Genomic DNA, 24,652 nt, shown 5'->3' on the forward strand with positions numbered 1-24,652 from the left:
ACAAAGGCAGCGAGGGGGGGGGGGCTGCAGGCGGCCGTGCCCCCCCCACACCCCGCTGCAGCACGGCGCACCCCGATCCCGGTGCTGGGGGCACCCCGAAACCCCCCTGGGGAGCCTCCCGCTCCCGGTTCCCCGCTGGCGCCGGGAACTCCCGGGGATCCCCTGGGTTTTGGGGACCCCCCCCCCCCCAGCGCCGTAGGGGTGGGGAAGGGGAGCAGGGGGACACCCCAGGGCAGCGCCACCGGCGTCCCCGTGCCACCCTTGGGTGCCGCTCGTGCACCGGGGACCCTTTGGGTGCAGCCGGGGGACACCGGGAGCACCGCGGCTGGCTCGGGGCCATCGCAGCTCCGACCTCACGTTGCCCAGGGCAGGATGGTGCTGAGCATCGGGGGGGGGGGGACACACACGACAGCGGGAGGTGGGTGCTCGCCCCCCGTTCCCGCAGATGTGACAATTAAAACGGGGGGGGGGGGGAGCCGGGTTTAGCCGCAGACAATAGCTGCGGAGGCCCCGGGCGGCGGGAGCGCGCGGCTGCGCGTGTGAGCGGAACGGCACCGCAGCACCGCGCAGCACCGCGCAGCACCGCGCAGCGCCGCCTCGCCCACCCCCCCACCCCCCCCCCGGCGCTGGGGCTGCCGAGGTGCGGAGCGGTGCCGAGGGGACCGAACCGAAGCCCCCCGCCGCCCCCGACCCCCGGCTCGGCCGCCGAGGTTGCCTCGAAGCCCGGGCTCGCCGCCGCACCGGCACGTGCCAGCCCTGGGCCATGGTCACCGGCGGCGGCGCTCGAGGGGAGCGGAGGCCGGGGTCTGCCCGCAGGTGGGTGCTCGGTTAGGGGGGGGGCGGTGGGTGGGGGCGCCCCCCCGGCACTGGGGACCCTCTGGTATCAGGAAACCCCCGGCTCTGACACCCAGCAGTGCTGGGAGCCGCCCGATCCTGGGGAACCCCCCGCCTCGGGGACGTGCCAGCACTCGGGGACCCCGCTGGCACCGGGGACCCGCTGGCACAGGGGTCCCTCTGGCTCCTGGGGACCCCTCCGGCTCCTGGGGACCCCCCCCCAGCTCCTGGGGCTGCTCCAGCACCGGGGACTCCCCCGGTTCCTGAGGACTCCCGGGCGTGGGGGAACCCCCAGCTCCCAGGAATCCCCCGGCTCCCGGGGACCCGCGGGTGCCACCGGGCTGTGGAGGGGGCTTGGGGGGGGGTGCCCGGGGGTGGCACTGCTCTGCGGGAAGGGGACGGGGATGCCGCGGGGGGCTGCCCCGAGGGCACCCCAACGCCAGGCTTTGTGGGGTGGGGGCGAGCAGGGCCCCTTCTGCCTCCTCTGCTCTCTCCCACCCTGCACCACGCAGCCCCCATTTGTGTCGGGGGGGGCTGGAGGGGGGGGGAAATGTTTGGATTTGGGCAGCGGGGTGCGGGAGGCAGCCCCCCGGCGCTGACAATGAGGATGCGATGGGAGTGACTCTGCCCGGCTAAAAATATCCTCCTCCGCCAGCGCCGCGGCCTCAAGGTCACCATCCGCCGTGGGGGGGCCGTGGGGAGGGGGGGGGAGATGCGGGGGTGTAGGGCGGGGAAGCCCCTGGTCCCCCCCCCAACCCCGCGCCGCCGCCGCCGCTCCCGCAGGCACCCGGGGTGGCTGCGGCTGCAGCGCACAGAGCGGCCCCCGCGCCCCCTGCCCGTCCCTGCGCCCCCCGTCCTGTGGGGCCGCAGCAGGTGAGCGGGGGGCGTTGGGGGGGGCTGCCAGGGCTGGGGGGGGGGGGGAGCCCCTCCCGCTGCTGTTGGTGGAATAGGGGACCCCGGGGAGGGATTCCCCCCGCCATAGCGGGGCATCCCCGTGTCCCCAGGGGGATTGGGGACGCCGGGGACGCCCGCAGCTCCGGGCAAGCCCCAGTTTTGGGGGCTCCGTGGCCGCAGGGACTGGAGCCACGAGGCTGGGAGGGGGTGAAGGGCTGGGGGACACCCCCGGCGCTCCCCCCGGCAGGATCCCGGGACCGTGACCGTGGCGTGGCTCCGGCTGCGAGCCTCGAGGAGCCTCCTTCGGCGAGGCCCCGGGGCTGGTGGGCCGGGGCGGGGGGGGGCGTGCAGGGTGCTGGGGCTGCCCCCAGCCGTGTCCCCGGGGCCGTGCGCGGTGTTTGCCATCTCAAAGTCCGGGGTCAGCGCGCGGGGTCCCGCGGGGCTGGTGCCCTGCGCTGGCCTGGCCGTGCCGCCGGGCACCCACCGAGGCCGCAGGTGCGCAACGGGGGCCCCCCCACCCCTCTCCGCCCTTCCCCTTGACCTTGGGACCACGCACGGGCGGGGGGCTGCGGGGACACCGTGCCCCCTGCCCTCATCGCCTCCCCATAGCTGGGGAGACCCCCCCGCTCTGCGAAGGTGCTGGCAAGGTTTGGGGGGACCCCCCACGCACCGAGGGCAGCAGGGACACCCGGGGGGGCACCCAGACCCCCCCCCCCGGGGCAGGGGGTCCGTGCGCAACCCGGCGAGGGCAGCCAGGCGCGGCGGCTTTGTCCTTCGGCTGAGCCGAGCCGCATGGGGGAGGCGACGGGCGAACCCGGCACGGTGGCTTTGTCTGGGGATGGCGGCGGTGGCGGCGGAGGGGCGCGGGGACCCCGGCCACCCCCTCGGCCTGGCACAGGTAGGGCGCCCCCGGCCGCGGCTCCCCGCTCCCCCGGTGGCTCTGCCCCATCGTGGGAGGGCTGGGGACATTTTGGGGTGGGGACAGGAGGCGCCCGTCCCCGCAGGGACGCCGGGGTGGGGGTGGCAGGGTGCTGGGGTGGCAGCGCCGGGGTCCCGTTTGGGGTGGGAGGGATGGGGACATCGTCCCCCTTGGGTTGGAGGACGTGGGGGGTCCCCCGGCTGCTTCCAGCAGCCCTGGGGATGGCACAGCCGGGGCTGTCCCTGCTGTCCCCGACGTCCCTCCAGGGCCTGATCCAGCTGCGGTTCTAGGGCGCCTTGGTGCGCAGGAAGGCTTCCCTCCGCTCCCTTCCCTCCGCTCCCTTCCCTCCGCTCCCTTCCCTCTGCTCCCTTCCCTCTGCTCCCTTCCCTCCGTGTCCCTTCCCTCCGCGTCCCTCATCCTTCTCAGGGAGCCCCCGGGACCAGCCGGGGATTCCCTGCCTGGCAGCGGGGCTGGGCTCTGCCCGGGGCGGTTCGGGTGTCCCTGCCCGTCCCCCGTGCCACCCCTCCTGCCTTTTCCCACTCCTTCCTCGCACCTTCAGACCCACGGGAATCCTCGCACCCCCCCCCCCACCAGCCCCATGGGTTGGGGGGGCACGGGTCGCATCCTGACTGGGGTAAAACCAGCCCGGCTCCAGGCTCTTCCCGTTGGCACTGGGGGTGCCCGGGGTGCCCACGGTGCCACCGTCCCAGCTCTCCTGGGGTCCTCGTGCAGGTGGCTCTGCCAGCCTCGGGGGGGGTGTGTCAGTCCCACGTCCCCCAAAGCAGGCTCAGCACCCCCCACCCTGCCCTGTGCCGGTGTTTGCGGGGGCCGGGGGCTCCTGCCGGCACTGCCAGATGCTCCCCAGCCCCGGACATATGGCTCGGCCCCGCGGGGCGTCCCCATCCTTCTTCCCCCAGCGGGGCCTGCCGGGCTGCGGGCGTCAGGCTGCGGGCACGGCCTCTGCACCCCCAAATTCCTCCCCCCAACCCCCCCAAGCACCGTGATTCCCAGGCAGGAATTAGCAAGCGGGTGATAAATAAATCACCAGCCGGGAGGGAGCCTTTCGGCCGCCCGCCTCTATTTTTAGCTGCACCCTCCTCTGCAGTTGCTCCCAGGCAGCAGCGCTGCTCTGGGGCACGGGGGGAGAGCGGGGTCCTGCGGGCACCCACGGGGACGCGACAGGGACAGGACGGTCCCCGGGGCACCGGGGCGCTCTGCAACCCCGCTCGGTGGGGTTAAACCACGGTCCCCCCCGCCTTGCTTGGTGCAGGGGTGAGGGGGCTGCCGGCGATCAGACCCCGGTTCCGTCCCCTCCAGGGTTCTTCTCTGGGCCCTGCTTGGCCCCGTCCCCGTTGTCCCCGTGGCGGGGGCGAGGGGGGGACCCCGCAGCCCCTGGGGGAGGCAGGGAGGGGGCGGCGGGGCCGGGTGAAGCTTGGTGCTGCAGCTTGGTGCAGCCCTTCGCTGCGGTGCTCGGGGCCAGCGTGCAGCCCCCCCCCCCTCCCTGCCGGCTGCACCGGGGACCCTCCTGCAGGCGGGTGCCACACGGGGACCCCCCCATCCTTGCCTGCCCCCCCCCCCATTTGAAGGCCGTGATGTCTCCATGCCCACCCGGGGCACGTTCCCCCTCCTCTGGCTGGGGGAAGGATTCTTGTCCCCGCTCCCAGCGCTGTCCCCTTGGGCCGGGGTCACCCTGGTGGCACGGGGGGGCTGCAGCGGGGGGGGTCCCGCCGCATCGCCGCGCTGCCGACGCGGGGACACTCGGGGCCGGTGCTCAAGGACATCCGTCAGCCGGCACGTAACCGAGATGGACCTGGGGGGGGGGGGACCTGCGGGGTCCCTGTCCCTACGCTGGAGCCATGAGCTCAGCACCCGCACCCTGCATGCCCAAGCACACCAAGGCTGCAGCACCATGGTGACAGGGACAGGGACACCGCAGGAGCTCACAGCGTTCCCTGGCCAGCACGGGGAGCTTTCAGCCGCCCTCGCGGCCCAGGCGCATCTCGCCGACGGAGAGATTCGCATTGACGTCTGCCGGGGCGAAAGATTTAATAAGGCCTATTTGCCTTGCCATCAATATAAGCTGTTAGCGAAACGGCCACGGCGTGCTGGTTAATAAAATATTTACCGCGAGCCGTCTCCGAGGGCTCTCGGGGCACTTTTCTGACCCGATTCCGGACCCGCAAAGTTTGCGGCGCTGTGGGGCGAGCGCTCTGCCCTCGCGGCTCCGCCGGGGGCTCAGCTTCCCCTCCGCGCCGCCCGCTCCGCCGTTTGCTCCCCAACCGAGTATTAAAAAGAAATCGGAGCCCATTTTCCTGCAATAAATTTGGCAGAACGGCGAGAAAATGATCTGCCTCTGGAGGGGAGCCAGTGGCCCCATACACGCGCCGCGGAGCAGCTGGCCGCTGGAGCCCTGCCGTCAGCCGAGCAGCCTTTGCACCCCGTAGGTAGCCGGGAAGCAGCGTCCGAGGCTGTGGGTGTCCCCCTGCGGGGACACAAAAGGGTCCCCTCGGCCACAGACGGGTGCTGGCAGCACCTTGCTGGGTGTCCCCGTGCACCGGGAGAGCCGCGAGCACGGTGGCTGCGTTTGCGATGGGGCCGACGAGGCCGGTTGTTGGGGCTGCGGCGGCACCGGGGTGCGTGGGGGCCTTAAATCTGGGGAGCTGCTGCCCCCGGGGTGCTGCTGCGGGGGCAGGAGGGGGATCCCCCTGGATTGCCCCCCCCCGGTGCCCAGGGGCTGCGCTGGGGGCTCGTGGTGCCCACGGGGGCCTGCGGTGCTTGAGGCAGGGGGAGGCGAGCACCAGCTGATGGGGACGGTGCTGCCAGCACCGGGGTGCTTGCACCGTGGGGCCCCTCGTGCGGCAGGGCTGTTTGTGCTGGGGGGGCTGTGCTGGCTGCAACGGGGCCGGTTGTGCAAGGGGGCTGGTTGTGCAATGGGGCTGTTGGTGCAATGGGGCTGTTGGTGCAATGGGGCTGTTTGTGCAGCGGGGACGTTTGTGCAACAGGGACGATTGTGCTGGGGGTGGCTTCCATGCAAGGGGGCTGTTTGTGCAACGGGGGCATTTGTGCAACGGGGGCATGTGTGCAGTGGGGACGTTTGTGCAATGGGGGCATTTGTGCAATGGGGACGTTTGTGCAATGGGGGCATTTGTGCCGTGGGACTGCTTGTGCAATGGGACAGCTGGTGCGACGGTGCTGTTTGTGCAACGGGGACGTTTGTGCGGGGGGGGGGCTGTTTGTGCAACGGGGCTGCTCGTGTGCCGGAGACGTTCACGCAGCGGGGCTGGTGGCGCAGTGGGGCCGTTCGGGCCACCGGGCCGTTCGTGCAGCGGGGCTGGTTGTGCGACAGGGCTCTTGGTGCAGCGGGGTCGCGGGTGCACAAGGGCTGCTCGTGCAGCGGGGCCGTCGGTGCAACGGAGCTGTGCGTGCTGGGGGCTGCGCCGGGGCCGTTTGTGCAGTGGGGTTTTGCATCAGCTCGACAGGGCCAGGCCCGCGCAGCGGGGCCGGGGGGGGGGCCTCCTGGGCTCTGTCACCCCCCCGGTGCAGGCAGGCAGCACGGCCCTGGCCCCGCTATGAGGGCGCAGGGTGGGTGGGGGGGGCTCAGCCTGCAGCCCCCAGCGTGGGGCCGAGCACCCCCCGTCCCCGCGCCCTGCCCTATTTTCCCCTTTTCCAATCTGGTGACAAAAACGACATCCAAAAAACAGACCCGAAAAACGCGGCCGTGCTCGCCGAGTCCCCGCTCGGCCGTGGCTGCCGCGGGGGGGGCTCGGTGCTGCAACGCCAGCGCGCATGGGGCAGGGCCCTTGGCTGGGGGGGGGGGGTGGCTCCGAGGGTCCCCCCAAACCTCCCCATGCACCGGGGGGGGGGGGCTCACGCCGCCCCGCTAATGCCACCTCTCCTCCCCGGCCAGGCGTGGAGGGAAGCCCATGGCACCCGGCCCCCCGGACCCCCCCCGTGCCAAGCCCCAGCCCCGCTCCCATAGCCCCTAGCGCCCCGAGGCCCCCCCCCGCCGGCGGCGGGGAGCGCGAGCAGGTACGGGGGTGCGGGGTGCCAGGGCGGCGGGGCTGGGGTGCAGGGGGCGGCTGCGGGGCCGGGGGGGTCCCAGGGGCGTGGGGGGGGGAGGGGGATGCGGGGAGGTGATGGGGGGGGGGCATGGGGCTGAGGGAGGGGGGTGCATGGGGGTGAGGGAGGGAGTGCATGGGGGTGCATGGGGGGGTGATGAGGGGGGGGTGCATGGGGGTGGTGGGAAGGAGGTGCTGGAAATGGGGTGCTGGGGGGGGTGCATGGGGTGGGGGGGGTGCTTGGGGATGGGTTTTAGGGTGCAGGTGAATGAGGGTGGGGGTTGGGGGGCATGGGGGGGTGCTCAGGGGGTGCACGGGGTTGTCACGGAGGGGGCTGGAGGCTGCACGTGGGGGGGGGGGGGATGGAGCCTGACGGGGGGTGCACGGGGGGGTGGGGGGGCTGTGATGGAGGGGTGGGGGCGTGCGTGGGGTCTGGGGGCGTGCATAGGGTGATGGGGGGGGCGTGGGGTGATGGGGGGGGCGTGGGGTGATGGGGGGGTGCGTGGGGTGGTGGTGGGAGTGGGGGGTGATGGGGGGTGATGGGGGGTGATGGGGGGTGCATGGGGTCATTGGGGGGGGTGATGGGGAATTGGGGGGCGTGGGGGGGTGACAGCAAGGGGTACGGGGGGGGGGTGGCAGCAGGGTGCAGGGGAGGTGCAGGGGGGGGATCCCCTGTGGGGGGTCCTCCGTGGGGGGGGGGTTCCCCGTGGGGGGGGGCTCTGGGGGCGCCCGGGGCTCTCCGGGGGACTCCGGGGGGGGGCCCGGGGAGGGGAGGGGGCTCCTGGGGAGAGGGGGGGGGGGGGGGGGCGGAGCCGGCGCACGGGGGTGGGCGGGGCGTGTGGGGCGACGTCACGAGGGGGGCGTGGCCGCTCCCAGCCAATCAGCGACCTCGCTCGGGCAGCCCCGCCCCGGGCTCTCCGGTCCCGCCGCCGCCGCGCGCCCCCGGGGCCGAACCGGGCTGCGGCGGCTGCGGCGCGGCCCCGGGTCGGGCTCGGGCTCCGGTCACCGGCGGCAGGTGGGGGGCAGCGGTTGGGGGGGGGGGGTGGGTGCTGAGCCCGCTCCCGGTAACCGGAGCCGAGCCGTTCCGGTGCCACCCCCCCACACCCCCCGCCGGTAACCGGCCGGCCCCCGGTGCCGCTGCCCCCGGGATGGCGACGGCGGCGCGGGGGGGGGGACGCGCTCGGTGCAGGCGCGCGCGGTGCGGTGGGGGGGGGGGGGCGCGGTTTTTGGGGGGGGGGGCGTCGTGGGTGAGCCCCCACGTGCGGGGCAGGTGGCGGCCGGTACCGGCGGCGGGGAGGGGGGCGCAGCTCGGTGCCCCAACCGGTGCCTTCTCTCCCCCCCCCCCCCCCCGTTCCTCCCCAGGTGCCCCCCGCGCCGCTGAGCCATGCGGCATCGCCCGGCCCCCAGCTCGCCACAGCCATGAGCGGCTGCCGCTCCAATGGGGGGGTCCTGAGCGCCTCGCCCCGCGCCCTGCACCCCCCGGAGGGCGAGACCCAGCCCCTGCGGCCCCGCCGCCCCCCCGGCCTGGAGGTGGTGGTGGTCTCCCGGCCCGAGCGGCCCCCGGCCCCCGGTCACGATGCGGTCGAGGCACGGGGGCCGCGGCGCACCCAGAACATCGGCTACAAGCTGGGCCACCGGCGCGCCCTCTTCGAGAAGCGCAAGCGGCTCAGCGACTACGCCCTCATTTTCGGCATGTTCGGCATCGTCGTCATGGTCACGGAGACGGAGCTGTCCTGGGGGGTCTACACCAAGGTGGGGGGGCGGCGATGGGGTCGGGGGGGCGTCCGCGCCGTCCCCGTGCCCCGCGGGGCTCACGGCCGCTCGCTGCCCTCGCAGGAGTCCTCGTACTCGTTTGCACTGAAATGCCTTATCAGCCTCTCCACCGTCATCCTCCTGGGGCTCATCGTCATGTACCACGCCAGGGAGATCCAGGTGAGGGGCACCCACGGGTGGGTGAGCAGTGGGGGTCTCGTCCCCCCCCCGCCCCCGTGCCACCGCCCCGCTCCCCGCAGCTCTTCATGGTGGACAACGGCGCGGACGACTGGCGCATCGCCATGACCTACGAGCGCATCTTCTTCATCGCCCTGGAGCTGATCGTCTGCGCCATCCACCCCATCCCCGGGCAGTACCTGTTCACCTGGACGGCGCGGCTCGCCTTCACCTACGCCGCCTCGGTGGCCGACGCCGACGTGGACATCATCCTCTCCATCCCCATGTTCCTGCGGCTCTACCTGATCGGGCGCGTCATGCTGCTGCACAGCAAGCTCTTCACCGACGCCTCCTCCCGCAGCATCGGCGCCCTCAACAAGATCAACTTCAACACCCGCTTCGTCATGAAGACCCTCATGACCATCTGCCCCGGCACCGTGCTGCTGGTCTTCAGCATCTCCTCCTGGATCATCGCCGCCTGGACCGTCCGCGTCTGCGAGAGGTAAAGGGGGGGCCGGCGCGGGGGGCCGGGCGCTGCCCGCGGCGGGTGGGGGGCTCTCGGGGAGGGCGCGGGGCCGGGGCGCAGCTGAGGACGCACGGAGCCCACCTGGGGGGCTACGGGGGGAGCACCCGGAGAAGAGGTCCCTGGATGTCTTCGCCGGATCCTCGTGCCCGGGTGCGGTGGGAGGTGGCCGCGGTGCTTTGCCGGAGCCGCGGTCGTTTGCCAGGAGGGTGCCGGAGCCCCGGCGGGGAGGACGCCGTCCCCACACGGGATGCTGCGGGACCCCAGCGCCAGCAATGGGGCGGGGGGGTCTCGGGGCTGGGATGTGGCACGTGCTCCTCAGCTGCGCCCGGCCGGGGCTGGGCTGCGCTCGCCCGTCCCCGCGCTCGCCTTCCTCGGCCGCTTCTCCTCGCCCCGGGACCGCGCGTTAACTGCTCTTGTTTTCCCTCTCTGACCGCTCTGCTGCTCGCAGGGACAAACTGTGAGTCACCCCAGGAACCGAGAGCCGCGTCCTGCACGGGACGTTCCCCCCTCACCCCCCCCCCCCCCCCACCCCAGGCTTGTGCTGCTCAGAATTTAGGATTAGCTGCAGCCGGCGGGTTGGGGGGGAGGTACGGGAGGGGGCCAGAACAAAAATCCCACGGAGCTGGAAAGGGGCCGGAGCCTTTTCCACTTGGAACCTCTGCAGCTGCTCGTTGCCCCCCGCCCCGTGCCCCCAGCTGGGGTGGATGCGGTGCCCAGGGCTGGCTGCAGCCACGCTTTGAACGCCTCGGGGGGGGGGGGTCCCGTGGGGATGGGGGTGCGAGGCAACCCCCTTCTGCCCCAGTTTTTTGGGGGTGGGTTTGCTGCAGACCCCCCCCCGCGGGTCCCTGGGGTGGCCCCAGTGCTCCCGGTTTTGTTCCTGGAGTGATAAAGAAAGCCGAGCCGAGCCAAAGCAGCCGGGAGGGAGTCCCCTGCGCCTTTTTTATTTCCGAATGGGGGCTGAAGCGTCTCCAAAGGGCTTTCGCGCGGCTCCGAGCCTTCCCGTCGCTCGGCGTTTCCCCTCCTCGATGCACGTGGTTCGGGCGCGCTGGGGGAGTCCCGGGGATGCTCCTTGCGGTGGAGCAGGGGAAGGGGAAGAAGAGGGGGCAGAGGGACAGCGGCAGCGCTGCAGCGCCGGCGGGCAGCACCGTGGGGCAAACTCCTCGGGCTCTCGGCGCTTTTGGGGACCAGCTGAGCCCGGCCGTGCCTGGCACCCCCGTGCACCCCAGCGCCAGCCTCCCCTGGGGTGCGTCGCCCCACCGCATCCCCCGGTGCTGGCTGAGGTTCCAAGCCCAAACTTTGCAGGCTGCGCCTGGGGAGAGGGAGAAGGGGGGGGGGGCGGGCAGAGGGACGAAGCAATCCTAAATTCCTCGCCGCACGCTTTGAGTCCGCCCCGGCTTGCTGCGATCGGCCCCTTCCCTTGCCTCGCCTCCGCCCCCCCAGGTGTGCGCGCTCCCCGCTGCTCCCCGCATGCTCCCCGCTGCCCGGCTTGGCCGCCCCGGCTCGTCCCGGTGTCCCCGCGAGCGGCGGGGCTGTGTGCGGGGGGCACGGCCGCAGGCGTTCGTGGCTTCGGTGCTGGCCACGAGATCTCAAAGCACGGCGTCCCCCGCTGCGATTCCGGCTCGGTCCCCGCTGGGGCGGCCTCGTGGGGCGAGGGGTGCCCTGCTCCAGCCGCTGCCCCCAGTGCGGGCACTGTGCAATCGTCCCCAGCTCTGCAGAGAAACGTCCCCTCCTGGGGGCCTTGCGGTGACACCCGTGTCCTGTGCTTTGAGATCATCGCGGGCAGCTCGAGGAGGGTGGGGATTTGTCGTCCCCCCCCACTCCCGGCACAGCCCCGGGTGGGCGCAGCTCTGCCACCCTCCTGTCCCCTCTCCACGGGACGCTTTGGTCTCCAGCGCTGTGGGTGCCCGGCCCCGGGGGCAAGCTGGAACCCCGGTGCCTCTTCTCGGGGACCCCTGCGGCACGGCCGGGAGCTCGGGCACTCCCCTGGCTGCAGCCACGGCACGGGGAAGCGGCTGCACATCGCGCGGCCAAGCCCACGGCACGGGACCCCGCGGCTGACGGGCGCTGCGCTTGGCTCCGGGCAGGTACCACGACAAGCAGGAGGTGACCAGCAACTTCCTGGGGGCGATGTGGCTGATCTCCATCACCTTCCTCTCCATCGGCTACGGGGACATGGTGCCGCACACCTACTGCGGGAAGGGCGTGTGTCTGCTCACTGGCATCATGGTGAGCCTGCTGGGGGTCCCCGGGGAGGGCTGCGAGCGCCCGCAAGCGCCGGTGCCCTCACCCCGGTGCTGTGCCCGCAGGGTGCCGGCTGCACGGCTCTGGTCGTCGCCGTCGTTGCCAGAAAGCTAGAGCTCACCAAAGCGGAGAAACACGTGCACAATTTCATGATGGATACGCAGCTAACGAAGCGGGTAAGGGCCCCCCCGGCTCCCCACTTCATCCCCTCCGGCGGCATCCGGCCGCCTCCGTCCCCGACCCCCGGCGTCTGGTTGCCTTCAGGTGAAAAATGCTGCTGCCAACGTACTCAGGGAAACGTGGCTCATCTACAAACACACCAAGCTGGTGAAGAAGATCGACCATGCCAAAGTTCGGAAACACCAGCGTAAGTTCCTCCAAGCCATCCATCAGTAAGTGCCAAACCTTTACCTGCTTCCTACGCGGCGCCCGGGCGCGGGCAGAGCTGCCCAAACGCCGCCGGGACGTCCCCGGCCGTGCCACCGCAGTGGCACCGCCAGCCCGGGTGGCCGTGGAAATGACCCCTTCTTCTGTTCTGGCCCCCGATTTCTGCCAGTTCTACCCCAAATGCCCGCGTCCCTGGGCTGGCATCCTGATTTCCCTGGCAGTCCTGTCCTGGGGGGATGTTTTCCCAGCGGGTGGGGACCCTGGTGGCATCGGGGACGGTGCTGGGGTGACCTGGGGGGTACGCAATGGCACGGCTTGGTGTCACCGTGTCTGCTGTCCGGCTTCACCCGCATCGAGCCCCTGGTGCCTCCTGCTTCGGGGGGGGAAGCGGAGGGGTGGGGGGGGGGCCGGGGGGAGCCGCTGTCGTCCCCGTGCGCTCTTGATGGTGGTATTAAACCTGCTGTTGTGTTTTGTCTCTGTTCTGCCCCGTCCCTGCAGAGCCCAGAAGTAAGTCTGCCTGGCTCCTCCGTGCCTGTCCGTGTGCATGGGCTCGGTGCTGCAAAATGGGGGGGAGTGGTGGGGGGGGGGATGGCATGGCAGCGCAGCCCCCCCCCGGCTGGGAGTGTCTCTTCTTCGGGAGGGTCCGGGGCAGCGCCGGGCCATGTGGGAACGTGGGAGCCCCCCGGGAACGTGGGAGCCCCCCAGGAACGTGGGAGCCCCCCAGGAACGTGCGACCCCCCCCGGGTGCATGCCGGGGCGCTGGGGAGGACCCCGCGGGGTGCCGCTGAGCCGTCCCCGCCTCCCGATTCCCCCCGGCAGGTTGAGGAGCGTGAAGATGGAGCAGCGCAAGCTGAACGACCAGGCGAACACGCTGGTGGACCTGGCGAAGGTGAGCCCTGCCGGGGCAGGGGGGGGGGGATGCTGGAGAGGGGGACACGGCGTTGGGGGGGCACGGTGCTGACCACCCCCCCTCGCCCCGCCTTTCCCGGCAGACCCAGAACATCATGTACGACATGGTGTCGGAGCTGCAGGAGCGCAACGAGGACCTGGAGAAGCGCATCGGCGCCCTGGAGGGCAAGCTGGAGGCGCTGGGGCTGAGCCTGCTGGCGCTGCCGGGGCTCGTCAGCCAAGCCATCGGGCAGCAGCAGCGCGAGCTGCTGGGGAGCTGGGCCCCCCGCCTCTGCTCCGCCACGGCCCCCTGCACCCCCGCCCGCCGCCGCAGGTCCCCCTCCACCGCCCCCCACACCTCCTCGGACAGCGGGTGACTTGGGGGGGGGGGGGGGCGGGGGGTGGGCAGCGGGGGGGGCCCCTTTTATGTCTGGCCATCGTGTGGCTGATTTCAGTAGCTTTGTTCTGTAAAGCCCTCTATAAACTTCCTGCGTTCACTGTGCTGGCGTGAGGCTGGAGCCCCCCCCCCCACCACCACACATCCCCGGCCCCCCCCAGGTGGTCCCGCGCTCCCCCAGGCCAGGGGAGGGCTTTGGAAGGGGGGGGGGGGACACACAAACAGCCCCTGGGGGTCCTGGGGTGGAGGGGAGAAAAGGGAGGGGGGGAAGAGAGGGGGAGCCCTGAGGTTTGGGGGGGTCTAGGGGGGCTGTCCCCCTGCTGTGGGTTGGGGGGGGTCAAGGATGGGGCCGGGGGTGGGGAGCCAGGCAGGGTGGGGGGCAGCCCCCCCAGGGCAAAAGCAGGGCTGAGCCCCCAGGGTGAGGGGTTGGGGGTGAGGGGTGGGGGGCTCCGGCCCCGGCCCGGCCACGCGAAGTCACGTCGCCGCTCCATGCCTCAGTTTCCCCATCTGTAAAATGGGGGGGGGAAAGGGGGGGGGGTGGTGCTGACCCTTGTAGAGTGCTGTGAGGTTCCTGGGGGCAAAACGCAGCCCCCTGCGAGCCGGGACAGGGGCGAAGCTGCTCCGCAGGGCCCTGGGCTGCCCCCACCCCACCCCGGGGGCCGGATCCAGTCCTGCCCCCCCCCCGCCCCGGCTGGACCCTCGGCACGGGGGGGGGGGGGCTGAGGCGCACATTAAAGGAGGCTGAACTGGATGCATCGCTCTCTGCTCGTGGCACCGGGGCCAGAACCCGGTGGGGGGGACAGGGTGGGGTGGGATGGGGTGGGATGCTTGCCCTGGGGGGGGTCCTTGCAGCCCCCTGCTCAGCACACTGGGGGGGCCGTGGCAGCGGGTGGAGGCTGCTCGCTGCTGGGGGGGGATGCTGGGGGCTCAGAGCATCCCTCCCGGTGCTGGGCTCCCTGGGCTCCCCATCGCTTTGCGAAGCCCGAACCAGTGCCGGGGCAGGATGCGGCCCTCAGCAGGGCGCTGGGTGGAGGCGGTGCCGGAGCCCCCGGCGGGTGGGGGCCTGATCCTGCCCACGCGGGGCCCCACGGTGCGCCACCGGGCAGCGCGTACGCGTTAATGTTTAACCGCCCGTGCCTATCGGCGGCAGGTAGCGGCCGCCCGGCTGCACCCTGGGGCCGCATCCTGCCGGGCAGGTGGCAGCAGGGACCTGGTGACACCCCCGCTGCGTCCCCCACCTCCCGTAAATCCCCGGTGAGCAGCGTGCGGGGAGGCGGCTGGGAGCCAGGCTGCGTCGGTGCCCTGCGGGGGGAAACTGAGGCACGCCACCAGGGCTGGGACCGGGACCGGGGGTCCCCGCGCTGGGGGCTCGCTCCCGCCCCGGTGCTTCTCCCCCAGCTGGGCTCAGCCCGCAGCCGGTGAAGCGGAGCCACCACCGCCAGACACGTCCAGGGGGGAGCCCCCTCCCCAAAAATCCTCCGGGGGCCGATGGCCGAGCCCGCCTGCCCCGGGGGGGAGAGGGGGCTCGGGGATGGCGCTGCCGGGCAGGATGCGGCCGCACTCCGCTTCGCCCACATGAAGTCGTGGCCGGGGCTGCTGCGGGTGCTGGGGGGGCTGGAGCTGCTGTGCGGCGGGATGGTCTTCGCCTGCGTCTGCGCCTACCTCCAGCGGGACTACGGGGGCTACGGCGGCGAGCTGCTCCTCGGGGGGGCCCTGGGGGGCGGCTACGGGGGGCCGCTGACCCCCTTCGTGCTGGTGGTGGCCAGCCTGGCCTGGCTGCTGACGGCCGTGCTGCTGGGGCTGGGGGCCACCACTTATTACCGCGGCGTCCTCCTGGAGGCACCCTGGTGGCCTCCCACCGAGTCCGGCCTCAACGGCCTCATGTTCCTGCTGTACCTGGCGGCGGCGGCGGCGTACATCCACACCGTCACCCTGGGGGGGCTCTGCTACTCCCCCCTGGCCGGCGGCCCCCTCCTCGCCGCCTTCTGCCGCCTGGCCGGGGGGCAGGCAGCCGCTCTCGTCTTCCTCTTCCTCACGGCGCTGCTCTACCTGGCCGGCAGCCTCGTGGCCCTCAAGATGTGGAGGCACGAGGTGGCCCGGAGGCGTCGGGAGGCTCCCGTGAGTCCCTTTGTCACCGGGAGGCTGGGGGGCAGCACGCGGCAGGCTTCTCACGACCCCCCTTTCCCTTTGTATCTTGAAGCCTCCGCCGGCCCGAGCCAAGCGCATCGCCTTTGAGGATGAGGTGGGACCCCCGGGGAGACCCCTGGGGAGGGCCACGGCCGCCAGCGCCTTCACCGAGGGGGGTGAGAGGTTGGGGGCCTTGATCTGCTCCATCCCCCCCGGGCTCGTGCCGCGGCCGTGCACTGTCCCGGACTACGTGGTGTAAGTGACCCCAGGGCAGGGGACGGCCACGGGATGGGGTCCCTGGGGGTCCGGAGCCCCCCCGTGCCTCCGTGCTGGGGCACAGCTGGGCTTCCAGCCCACAGCGGGGACCCCCCCGAGCCTCGTAACCCCCCCGTGGCCGTGCAGAAAGTACCCGGCGATCCGGAGCGGGCGGCAGCGGGAGGAATACCGGGCTGTGTTCAGCGACCAGCACGCCGAGTACCGGGAGCTGCTGGGCGAGGTGCGGGAGGCACGGCGGAGGCTGGGGGAGCTGGAGGCCGCCGCGCGCCGCCTGCCCCGGCACGCGCTCGGCAGGACGGTGGGTGTCCCACGGGTGTCACGAGCGGGCAGGGCTCAGCACCGGGCCGTGCCGGCGGGGCTGGGGACGTTGGGCTGCGTCTTTTTGCCCCGCAGGATGAGAGCAGGGTGGCCCGCGTCTGGCGCGAGGTCCTGAGGAAGAAGAGGGTGAGTAGGGGGTCAGGATTCGTGCGCTTGGAGCCACGCCGGGGGGGGCGCGAGCTTCCCTGCCCTCCCGGAGCATGGGGGTCCCGGGCACCCGTGGGACCCCAGCGCTATGGCGGGGTCTCTCTGGGCTGAGCACAGCGCCGCTGTCTCCCGCCGGCAGGATTCGGCCTTCCTGGAGAAGCAGCGGCGCTGCCGCTACCTGAAGAAGAAGCTGACGCACATCAAGAGGCAGATCCAGGACTACGACCGCGGCGCCCGCGGCAGCGCCGTCTACTTCTGAGCCCGCTCACGAGGACCTCTGGGGACGACAGCCGGGGACCCCGGGGCTCTGCCAGCTCCCCCCCCCCCCCCCGAGCCCTGGGGACCCCGCAGGGCTCAGCACCGGGGGGTGACGGTGCTGCGGGGGCGAGCAGGAGGCACCCGCTGCCCCCCACCCACCGCACCCACCTGGGCACGGGGAGCAAACCTGCGGGTTTTGGGGTGCCTTTGGTGGCCCCGCACCCGGCGTGGATTCGGGAGCACCCCGAGGGGTGCAGCTGCGGGGGGGGGGCGGGAGGGGAGGGGGGCAGAGCTGCTTTTAATAAAACCCGTGATGTTTTTCGGGGGGCTTCAATGCGTGTCCTGGGGTGCCCGTGGATGATGGATGCAGGGGGGCTCCACCAGCTGGCAACCCCCCCCCCAGGGACGCTCCTGTCCCCTGGGATAGCGAGAGGAGCCCCGGTACCCAACAGGACCCCCCCCAGTGCCACGGCTCCGGATGGGGGGGGGGGGGGGGCACGGCCCTGGCCTCTTTGCGCCCCCCCAGCCCCCGGGGACCCCGAGCCCCCCCCCCCCCCCCAGCGGAACCGCCGCGCGTGTGAGCCCCCCATAGCCCCCCCCCCCTCCCCGGAGCCGCCGAGCCCCCGCCGCCACCTCCCCCCGGGCGGGGGCCGGGCGGGGAGCAGCGGGGCCGCCCCCGGGGCTCCCCCCCCGGAGGCGGAAACCGGGGCCGGTTCCCTGCAGCGCCCGGCGGCGGCGGTGCCGCTGCTCCCGGCTGCCATTTTACGGGAACAAAGAGGCGGGGGGGGCGGCCAGGTAAGGGGCTCCGGGACCGGTATCGGGGTGGGGGGGGGTCCCCAGGGGCTCGGTCCCCGCCGCACACCGGGGGGGGGGGGCTCGGGGAACCCCCGGGGGCTCCGTCGGGACCGGAGCGGGCGCGCCCGGTTCCCGGAGCCGCACCGGGCAGGTGGGAGGCGGCGGCGGCGGCGGCGCTTCCCGGGGCTCCGCGGGAGGTTGGGGGGGTGCAGGGGTGGGGGGCGGACCCCGAGCCCCCCACCTTTAAAAAAAAAAATAAAAAATCCCCCCCAAAACCAGCGCGGGGACGGCGCTGCCCCCGTCGGGACGCGGACACCGGGGTTGAGCCCCGGTGGCGGGGAGGGGGGCGCGGGAGCTGGGGGGTCCCCGGGGGGGGGGGGGGCGCTTTGCAGCTCCCCTTGCTGCTGGGTCTCCCCCCACGCCAGCCCAAGGCTTTGGGGCTGCGCAGAGCTGGGGGCAGCGTGAGGATACCCGAGAAAAAAGCCGCGGGCACCCCGGGAGGTGCTGCCCCAGCGCCGCGCTGGGGCACGGGCTTGGGACCACCCTCGTTTGGGGCGAAGGGACCGAGCCCCTGGCCCCCAGGTGGGCACGGACACCCCGGACCCGCTGCCACCTGCCCCCGGCTTGGGTTTCCCATGCAGGGTTCAGGTTCCTCCCCCCCCTCCACGCTGCGTCCCACTCCGGCGATGCCCGCCGGGGGGGTCCCCGCTGAGCTCTTGGGGTTTCGCTTTCGTGGGGTGGAGAAGGGCGGCTCTGTGCAGCCCGGAGGTGGTGGAGCAGCGCCAGGAGCCCGCTGGGCTTTGCAGAGCCCCTGCTTTGCCCCCCAGCCCCCTCGGAGGGGTTCCCCGCTTCCAGCAGCGTTATCCTGGCGTTTCTCCCCGGCCCTCCAAAACGCTCCCGGCGGTGGTTTGGCTCGGAGTAAACTTGTGGGAAAGCAAAGCCAGAAGGTGTTTTGGAGAGGCCAACCGCACGGAGGAGGGCAGGAACCGGAGGCAGGGAGCAACTGTGGGGCTGGGGCGGCCCTGTTGGGGCGGGGGTCCCGGGCAGGGGGCGCCTGGCTCCATGCGGCAGCTCTCCAGCGGTGGCAGCGAGGAAACGCGTCACCCCCCTTTGATCCGCCCCCATTTACCGCTTTTCACTGCGGTGTTGGTAATGTGCCCTGTGTTATTATTATTATTATTATTATTTTTTTAATCCAACCGGAGCTGCTTACGGAGAAACCCTCAGGGTTAGCGCTAGCCTTGGGTAAGAGCTTTTCTGGTTTAATTAGGGTTTTAAACAATCCAATGCATTCAGGCGGCCGCAGTCGGGTGGGGGCCGGGGCCGGCAGCGCGGGGTCCCCAGCGCGGGGCAGGGCTGGGTGTGCAGGGAGATGCCCCGTGACTCACTCGCCTCCCTTCTCCACCCCACGCCTCAGTTTCCCCGTGAGCAGAGGTGACTCCCGTGGCGTGGCGTCGGGCACGGGCGGGCGCTTGTTTACGGTGACGGGAGACCAAAGTCCCCACCGGGCGCGCGGAGACGTGGAAACCCGGCGGTGCCGCGCGCGCCCGCCTCGCTCCCGCAGCTCCGTCCGTCTCCCCCCAGGCTCTCCCCACCGCCACCATGTTCAGCAAGAAGTCCTACGACGGCCCCCCCATGAGTTACGGCTCCCCCACGGGCTACGGGCCCCCGCCGGGTGATTACGGCTACGACTACGGCGCCCGCTCGCCCCCGCCGGGCTCCTACTACATCGAGGATGCGCCGCAGCACTTCTACAAGTGGACCTCGCCGCCCGGCGTGGTGAGGATCCTGGAAGCCGTGATCATCATGCTCTGCATCGCCATCTTCGCCTGCGTGGCCTCCACCCTCGCCTGGGACTACGGCTACGGCTTGGGGGGGGGTTTCGGAAACGGGCTGGGCGGCTACTACGGCTCCAGCTACTACGGCAGCGGGCTGGGCTACAACTACGGGTACGGGGGCTACTACGGCGGGGTCACCAACCCGCGGACGGCCAACGGCTTCATGATCGGCATGGCCGTGCTCTGCTTCCTGGCCCAGCTGGGGCTCCTGGTGGCCAGCATCAGCAAGTCGAGCAGCTCGCGCTCCCGCCGCTTCTACCTGGTGGTCATCGTGGTGTGCGCCGTGCTGGCCTTCGTCATGCTCATCGCCTCCATCGTCTACGTCGTGGGCGTCAACCCCCAGGCGCAGATGACCGGCAGCTACTACTACAGCTCCTTGCTGGCCATGTGCAGCCAGGTGTACAGCAGCAGCACTTACCTCAACCAGTACATCTACCACTACTGCACCGTGGACCCCCAGGAGGTGAGTGTGTCCCCCCGCCACCTCCAGACCTCCCCCTTTTTGGGTCAAAGCCCAAGGCCGTGAGGCTGAGCAAGGTCAGCGCCGCTTATCGCAGCCGAGTGCGGGAAGGAGAGTGTCTGTAACTGCTTGTGCTGCCCTTGGGCCGGCTGTGAGACGCGGCGTCCCCAGCCAGCTGGGACTTCCCGCTCCGTCCTTAGCGTTTCTGGCACCGTTGGGCGGCAGGGAGGGTGCCGGCGCAACCGGCAGAGCAGGGGAGTTTCGGGGAGGGGACGTGCTGCGCCCCAGCACAGCTCTGCTACCTGGTACTTTGCTCTCCCTGCTCGTAAAAGTATTTCAGCAAGCCTGGCGTGCCTGCGGGGGGGTGGGATCGGGGCTGCGCGTGGTGCTGTGCGCCGGGCTGCGCTGGGGTCAGTGGGGCAGGAGGCAGCGGGATCCTGCGAACCAGGGCTCAGCGGCCCCGGTTTCGGCTGGGGCCAGCGGGGGCTCCTGCGCGGCACTGGGGTGGAACTGGTGCTGCCGGTTCCCGGCCGGCTGGGCTGGCCGTGCCGCATTCCTGCGCCCTGAGCGCAGGCTTAGCAGGGGGGGAGCCGCGGGCTCGAGGGCTCAGCGTGGCCCTGATCCGTCCCTGCTCGGCCCCGATTTCTGTGCAGCTGCGGAGATCTGGCTCGTGGGAACGCCGGTGCTACGGCACCCCCACGGGCAGGGTCCCTGTTCTCGGGTGCAGGAGCTGGCTCGGGGCCCCAGGTGCTGGGGGGGGGGGGCCACCTCCCTGGGACCTGCACTTGTCCTGTCCCCACGAGAAAACCAAATCCTCTTCCACTGCTGGGGCTGGGCCAAAAGCTCTCCAAAGCCCGGTGAGCCCCGGGCAGAGTCTGTCCCACCGCCCATCCAAAACCGGGGGTGTTTGGGAGGGGGGGAGCGCTTCCCATTCGGCCTCAGGGAGGGGTTGGGTAACCAGACCCCTGCTCTGCCTGGAAGGGGGCTTCCCAGAGCCTGCCCCCCTCCTCACCCTCCTCCCTCCCTCTCCTCCAGGCTGTGGCCATCGTGTGCGGCTTCCTCATCGTCCTCCTGCTCTGCCTCATCTGCTTCTTCGCCCACAAGACGCGGAGCAAGATCTGGAAGTACGGCAAGGCCAACATCTACTGGGACAAGGCGCCGGTGCTGCAGGAGGGCCCCAACGTGGAGGAGTGGGTGAGTCCCGGGGGGCTGCTCCCTGCACTCGGCTGTGCCACCGTGGCTGCACCGTGCCCGTCCCCAGCCCAGCCTCGTGCCAGGAGCCTCATTCTGCCAGCACCTCACCGCGGTGTTTGCACATCCCCAGCCCCGCAGCCGGGAGCTCCCGGGGTGCGCCGTTATCACCGATAGCGCCAGGCAGCGCACGGGACCACAAGGTCCCTCCCTGGCACCCCTTTTTTTTTTTTTTTTTTTTTTTGGCTTTTTCCACCCGGTACCGTGCCCCTGCGCCGCGATGCTTTGGGAACGGAGCAGGGCTGGGCGAGCTCGACCTCCCTGAAAGACAAACAGGGTCGGATCAGATGGGCCGGGCGCCAGCAGCGCGCCGCCGAGGCTTCGCGCCCTCTCCCCTTTGTTCGCCCAGCTCCTGCCAGCGCTGGCCGCCGGCACGATTCGGTTTCGGTCTCGTCAATGATTAACTCGGCTCCGGGGACGTGGCTCTGGGCCGTGCCACCCAGCTGTGGCCTGGTTCTGTCCCACCAGCCTGGCTCCGTGCGCACCGTGACACCCCGGTGTCCCCTGGGTGCTGGGGGCTGCTCCCAGGGAGGGCGGGGAGGGGCCCTGGGGTGCTCTGCCTGCTCCAGGGCTTTGATCCAGGGCTGGGAAACGTGCCTGCGTCCTTCAGCACTGCTCTTGGGTGCTGCTGTGCCCTGGCTGAGGCTGACCCCATTCCCATCCCAGTCCCCGTCCCCACCAGACCAGGACAGCCCAGACAAGCTGCATTGGGGTGCCCAGGTATTGGGGTGCCAGGGGACAGGGCTCTCCCCCACCAGGACCCCATGGGGACAACAAGTAGCTCACGTTGATCTTAAACATTCCCTGCCATCCCAGAGTCCAGCAAAGCGCTCGGTTTCAAACCCTCAGCCCGGCTCCTTGTGTGCGCACGCACCCCTCCGTGTGTGTACATCTAATATTTGTTTTTCTTTTTGCAAAAACACCTTTGTTCTGGTTTATTTATTTTTGTTAAAAGTCCCTCCCTTGCTAAGCATTTCCTGGCCCGCAGCAGGGCCGGCCGGCTGGGGGACAGCCCCTGCACCCCCGGTGCTCCTCGCCTGCGGTGTCCCCAGCTCCGCCGGTGCCCCTTGGTGGCACCTGCCAGCTTTTTGGGGACGCTGCGGCCGGGAAGTATCGGTGTGTCAGGGTGTGAAACCATCCCCGGGACATCTCATTCCCAGTTTACGGCTGAGACTGAGATAGAGAGGTGACCTTCGAGTGGGCGTGAGTCTCCGGCTCCGTCCTGGCGTGGCACGGGGACGTGTCTGTCCCCACGCCGGTGGCGGTCTCACCTGGGGCCCTCGCTTAACGGCGTCGTCGTTAGTGGGGGAAAAGCAGCAGAGGAAGCTGCTTTGCCGGCCGGAGTTCTCAGCTGACGTCCCCAGGGCCACCATCTCGGCCCCCGGCAGGGACCGGCTTCCGTCCCGGCACAAACAACCCACAAAGGGCAGGAAGGAAGGCGGGGGACGGGATGGGACATCTGCCCAGCCAGGCCCACGTCCTCCTCCAGGAGCCCCGTGCGGCCGGTGCAAACGTCCCCTGCGTGGGCAGCGAGCACCTGGGGGGGCGATGCGGGACCCAGCAAAGCCGGGGGGCCGTCACCTGGGGGTGCAGGAGGGATGCTGGGTGCCCCCAGGCACGTGTGCGCCTGTGCTGGAGCGCACACGGTGGCTCCGTGCGGGGCAATGTCACCTGCTGTGGGGTCCATGGGCACGTCCTCCTCCCAAAATGCTGCTTCTCCTGCCTGGGGGGGCTCCCGCAGCCCTTGCCTTCCCCCCCTAGCAGGACATCGTGCAGCAGCTCTGCCGGTCCCCCTCCCTATCAGCACCCCAGGCAGGGTCGCAGCGGTCGCACCGGGGTTTCTCCGGCCACGCGGGACGGTGACAGCGTCCCCGGTGCCACCGTCCCCCCACTGAGCCCCTCTCGCTGCTCGCAGGTGAAGAACGTGGCGGACGGGGCCAGCGTGCAGGACGAGACGGCCACGCTCGCCTACTCGGAGAAGCCGACCAGCCCCGTCAACGCGCCGCCCTACAGCGCGCCCTCCTACAGCTACGTGCCCCCCAACACCGCCTACTACCCCTCCGGGACCTACAGCAGCCGGGGGTGAGTGGGGGGCGCTGCCGGCTGGGCGGGGGGTGCTGGGGGCATCCGTCTGCACCGTGCTGATGTCCCCGTGTCCCCGCAGTGACCAGCCGGACCGCGCGACCAGCACCAGCCCCGTGGAGGAGAAGGTGAAGGAGCAGCCCAGCAAAGCGCCCGCACGGCGCGGCCGCAGGCGGCGGCGCAACCCCGAGCTGGACGAGTCGCAGTACGAGACCGACTACACCACGGCTGTGGAGTCCAGCGACGAGCGGGACCAGGACCAGTGGGCCAGGTGAGGGGGGAGCCTCGTGGGGGTCCCCAGCCCGCAGCTGCCCCCGCGGGGCCTGACCCTGCCCCTGTCCCGCAGCCTCTACCCCCCCATCACGTCGGACGGCGCGCGCCAGAAGTACAAGCAGGAGTTCGACACCGACCTCAAGCGCTACAAGCAGCTCTGCGCCGAGATGGACGGCGTCAACGACCGCCTCAACCAGCTCAGCAAGGAGCTCGACAGCATCTCCGAGGACAGCCCCCAGTACCAAGTATGGGCTCGGGGCCGGGGGGGACACCTTGCGGCTTTGGGGATGCCCTGGAGGTTTTGGGGATGCTGCAGTGTACCGGAAATGCTACAGGGCACCAGGGACGATGCATAATTTTTGGGATGCTGCAGGGTACCGGGGATGCTGCACAACTTTTGGGACGCTGCAGGGCACCAGGGACGATGCATAGCTTTTGGGGACGATGCATAGCTTTTGGGATGCTGCATACCTTTGGGGATGCTGCAAGGCACCAGGGATGCCACAGGGCATGGGGGATGCTGTGTAGCTTTGGGGATACCAGCTGGTGCTGCGGGGCACTGGGGAGCACTTGTCCCTGCAGGACACCCCCCCTCGGGGCTGCTCGTAACCCCCCCCCCCCCCGTACCCGTTTCCTTTGTAGGACGTGGCAGAGGAATACAACCAGCTGAAGGACTTGAAGCGGGTGAGTGCGCGGAGCCCGGTCGCTCTCAGTTCCCACATCCCGGTTGAAATTGGGTTGCTCGGGTGCGCTGCGCCTGGGGGAGGGCAAAAAAAAAAATGCGCTGCAGGGATGTGCAGCCCCCCCGGCCGGGGGATATCACGGCAGGCGGTGCTCCCTGGGGGCCTGCTCCTGCTTCTCCATCCCCAACCCGTGAGCGGGGCCAGGCTCGGCGCTGCCCCCCACCCCCGGCTCCAGCTCCCCCCCCCCCCCCAGCCCCGCGGTGCCGTGGCCGAGCAGCCCCGGCCCACGGGCGCTGACGCCTGCCCTCGCGCCGCCTTGCAGAGCCCCGACTACCAGACCAAGAAGATGGAGACCAAGGCGCTGCGCAACAAGCTCTTCCACATCAAGCGCATGGTGAGCGACTACGACAAGGTGCGGGGTTAACCCGCGCCGCGGCAGGATGCGTGCCAGGGGGGGCACCGCCGGCCCCGCCGCCGCGCAGACTCCCACCTATGCGTTTTGTACCTTTTTGTAAAAAAAAACAAACCAACATCCAAAGCGACCCCTGGGCGTCGACCCCAGCCACTGTGAATACCCCCGAGTGCCTTCGCTGGGTGCGTGCTGGGGGCCGTTTCCCCTCCTCGTGCTGTAAATATGTTTGGGGGGGGGGGGTCCTGAGCACCCGTCCCCTGGCCTGGGGAGGTGTGAGCGAGCCGCCCCCCCTGCCTCCGGGAAGTGCTGGGGTCCGGAGCGGGGTCTGCACCAGCCCCGTGGCACCTCGGGGTGCCAGAATGTGGCCCCCCAGCCCCGCGCTGGTGCTGGGAGCCCGCAGCACCCAGGGCAGGATCGCGGCCGCGTCGCGGGAAGGCAGAGCATCCCCCGGCCCTGTGGCAGGGAGGCTGAGCCCCCCCCCCCGGGCAGCTGCTAGGTGGGGGTGAGATTTTGGAAGGAACTGGCTGAAACTGTGTAATTTTTACCGTCGTTTGTTTAAATAAACTGTATCTGTTGATTTTAAGTCAGGGCCCACAGACGAGGTCCAAACCCCCCCTTACACCCCAGCGCCGCCCCTTCCCCAGCCAGACCACGTGCAC

The 24,652-nt window shown here is 71.1% G+C and overlaps 3 protein-coding genes across 9 annotated transcripts; all 3 read left to right on the forward strand.

Moving 5' to 3' along the window:
- Positions 1–690: 690 nt before the first annotated feature.
- On the forward strand, positions 691–13,178 carry KCNN1 (potassium calcium-activated channel subfamily N member 1). Of its 4 annotated transcripts, none has more exons than XM_083811123.1 (10): positions 691–816; positions 6,555–6,676; positions 8,068–8,457; positions 8,542–8,637; positions 8,718–9,136; positions 11,245–11,386; positions 11,467–11,577; positions 11,666–11,793; positions 12,608–12,677; positions 12,781–13,178. In XM_083811123.1, the coding sequence occupies exons 3-10, from the start codon at positions 8,125–8,127 to the stop codon at positions 13,051–13,053; spliced, it is 1,572 nt and encodes a 523-aa protein (XP_083667249.1). In that variant the 5' UTR covers positions 691–816; positions 6,555–6,676; positions 8,068–8,124; the 3' UTR covers positions 13,054–13,178. The 4 variants fall into 4 exon arrangements, with proteins under 4 accessions (XP_083667249.1, XP_083667250.1, XP_083667247.1 ...); XM_083811124.1 differs by lacking the exon at positions 691–816 and adding an exon at positions 2,401–2,626; XM_083811121.1 differs by lacking the exons at positions 691–816; positions 6,555–6,676 and adding an exon at positions 7,595–7,720.
- Positions 13,179–13,521: 343 nt separating this feature from the next.
- OCEL1 (occludin/ELL domain containing 1) lies at positions 13,522–16,520 on the forward strand. 3 transcript variants are annotated; one of them, XM_083810563.1, is made up of 6 exons: positions 13,522–15,191; positions 15,274–15,455; positions 15,603–15,774; positions 15,870–15,920; positions 16,081–16,200; positions 16,256–16,520. In XM_083810563.1, exons 1-5 carry the CDS (start codon positions 14,562–14,564, stop codon positions 16,198–16,200), a joined length of 1,155 nt encoding a protein of 384 aa, XP_083666689.1. In that variant the 5' UTR covers positions 13,522–14,561; the 3' UTR covers positions 16,256–16,520. The 3 variants fall into 3 exon arrangements, with proteins under 3 accessions (XP_083666689.1, XP_083666690.1, XP_083666688.1); XM_083810564.1 differs by having other exon boundaries at positions 13,864–15,191; positions 15,603–15,696; positions 16,081–16,520; XM_083810562.1 differs by having other exon boundaries at positions 13,871–15,191; positions 16,081–16,520.
- Positions 16,521–16,844: 324 nt separating this feature from the next.
- OCLN (occludin) lies at positions 16,845–24,576 on the forward strand. Of its 2 annotated transcripts, none has more exons than XM_083810561.1 (8): positions 16,845–16,994; positions 18,579–19,295; positions 20,328–20,486; positions 22,459–22,625; positions 22,708–22,896; positions 22,972–23,143; positions 23,541–23,582; positions 23,904–24,576. In XM_083810561.1, exons 2-8 carry the CDS (start codon positions 18,597–18,599, stop codon positions 24,003–24,005), a joined length of 1,530 nt encoding a protein of 509 aa, XP_083666687.1. In that variant the 5' UTR covers positions 16,845–16,994; positions 18,579–18,596; the 3' UTR covers positions 24,006–24,576. The 2 variants fall into 2 exon arrangements, with proteins under 2 accessions (XP_083666687.1, XP_083666686.1); XM_083810560.1 differs by having other exon boundaries at positions 16,924–16,994; positions 18,412–19,295.
- The last annotated feature ends 76 nt before the right edge of the window (positions 24,577–24,652 follow it).

This window comes from Anser anser (assembly GCF_964211835.1).
Source record: "Anser anser genome assembly, chromosome: 25".
NCBI classification, from domain to species: Eukaryota; Metazoa; Chordata; class Aves; order Anseriformes; family Anatidae; genus Anser; species Anser anser.

Bases quoted from the DNA above. Each gene is read 5' to 3' on its own strand.
- OCLN (XM_083810561.1), top strand. From the start codon at position 18,597: ATGTTCAGCAAGAAGTCCTACGACGGCCCCCCCATGAGTTACGGCTCC. The intron at 20,487-22,458 runs GTGAGTCCCGGG...CGCTGCTCGCAG, and splicing joins GCCCCAACGTGGAGGAGTGG to GTGAAGAACGTGGCGGACGG. The intron at 23,144-23,540 runs GTATGGGCTCGG...TTTCCTTTGTAG, and splicing joins AGGACAGCCCCCAGTACCAA to GACGTGGCAGAGGAATACAA.
- OCEL1 (XM_083810563.1), top strand. From the start codon at position 14,562: ATGGCCGAGCCCGCCTGCCCCGGGGGGGAGAGGGGGCTCGGGGATGGC. The intron at 15,456-15,602 runs GTAAGTGACCCC...GTGGCCGTGCAG, and splicing joins ACTGTCCCGGACTACGTGGT to AAAGTACCCGGCGATCCGGA. The intron at 15,775-15,869 runs GTGGGTGTCCCA...TTTGCCCCGCAG, and splicing joins GGCACGCGCTCGGCAGGACG to GATGAGAGCAGGGTGGCCCG.
- KCNN1 (XM_083811124.1), top strand. From the start codon at position 2,521: ATGGGGGAGGCGACGGGCGAACCCGGCACGGTGGCTTTGTCTGGGGAT. The intron at 9,137-11,244 runs GTAAAGGGGGGG...GGCTCCGGGCAG, and splicing joins ACCGTCCGCGTCTGCGAGAG to GTACCACGACAAGCAGGAGG. The intron at 11,794-12,607 runs GTAAGTGCCAAA...TCCCCCCGGCAG, and splicing joins TTCCTCCAAGCCATCCATCA to GTTGAGGAGCGTGAAGATGG.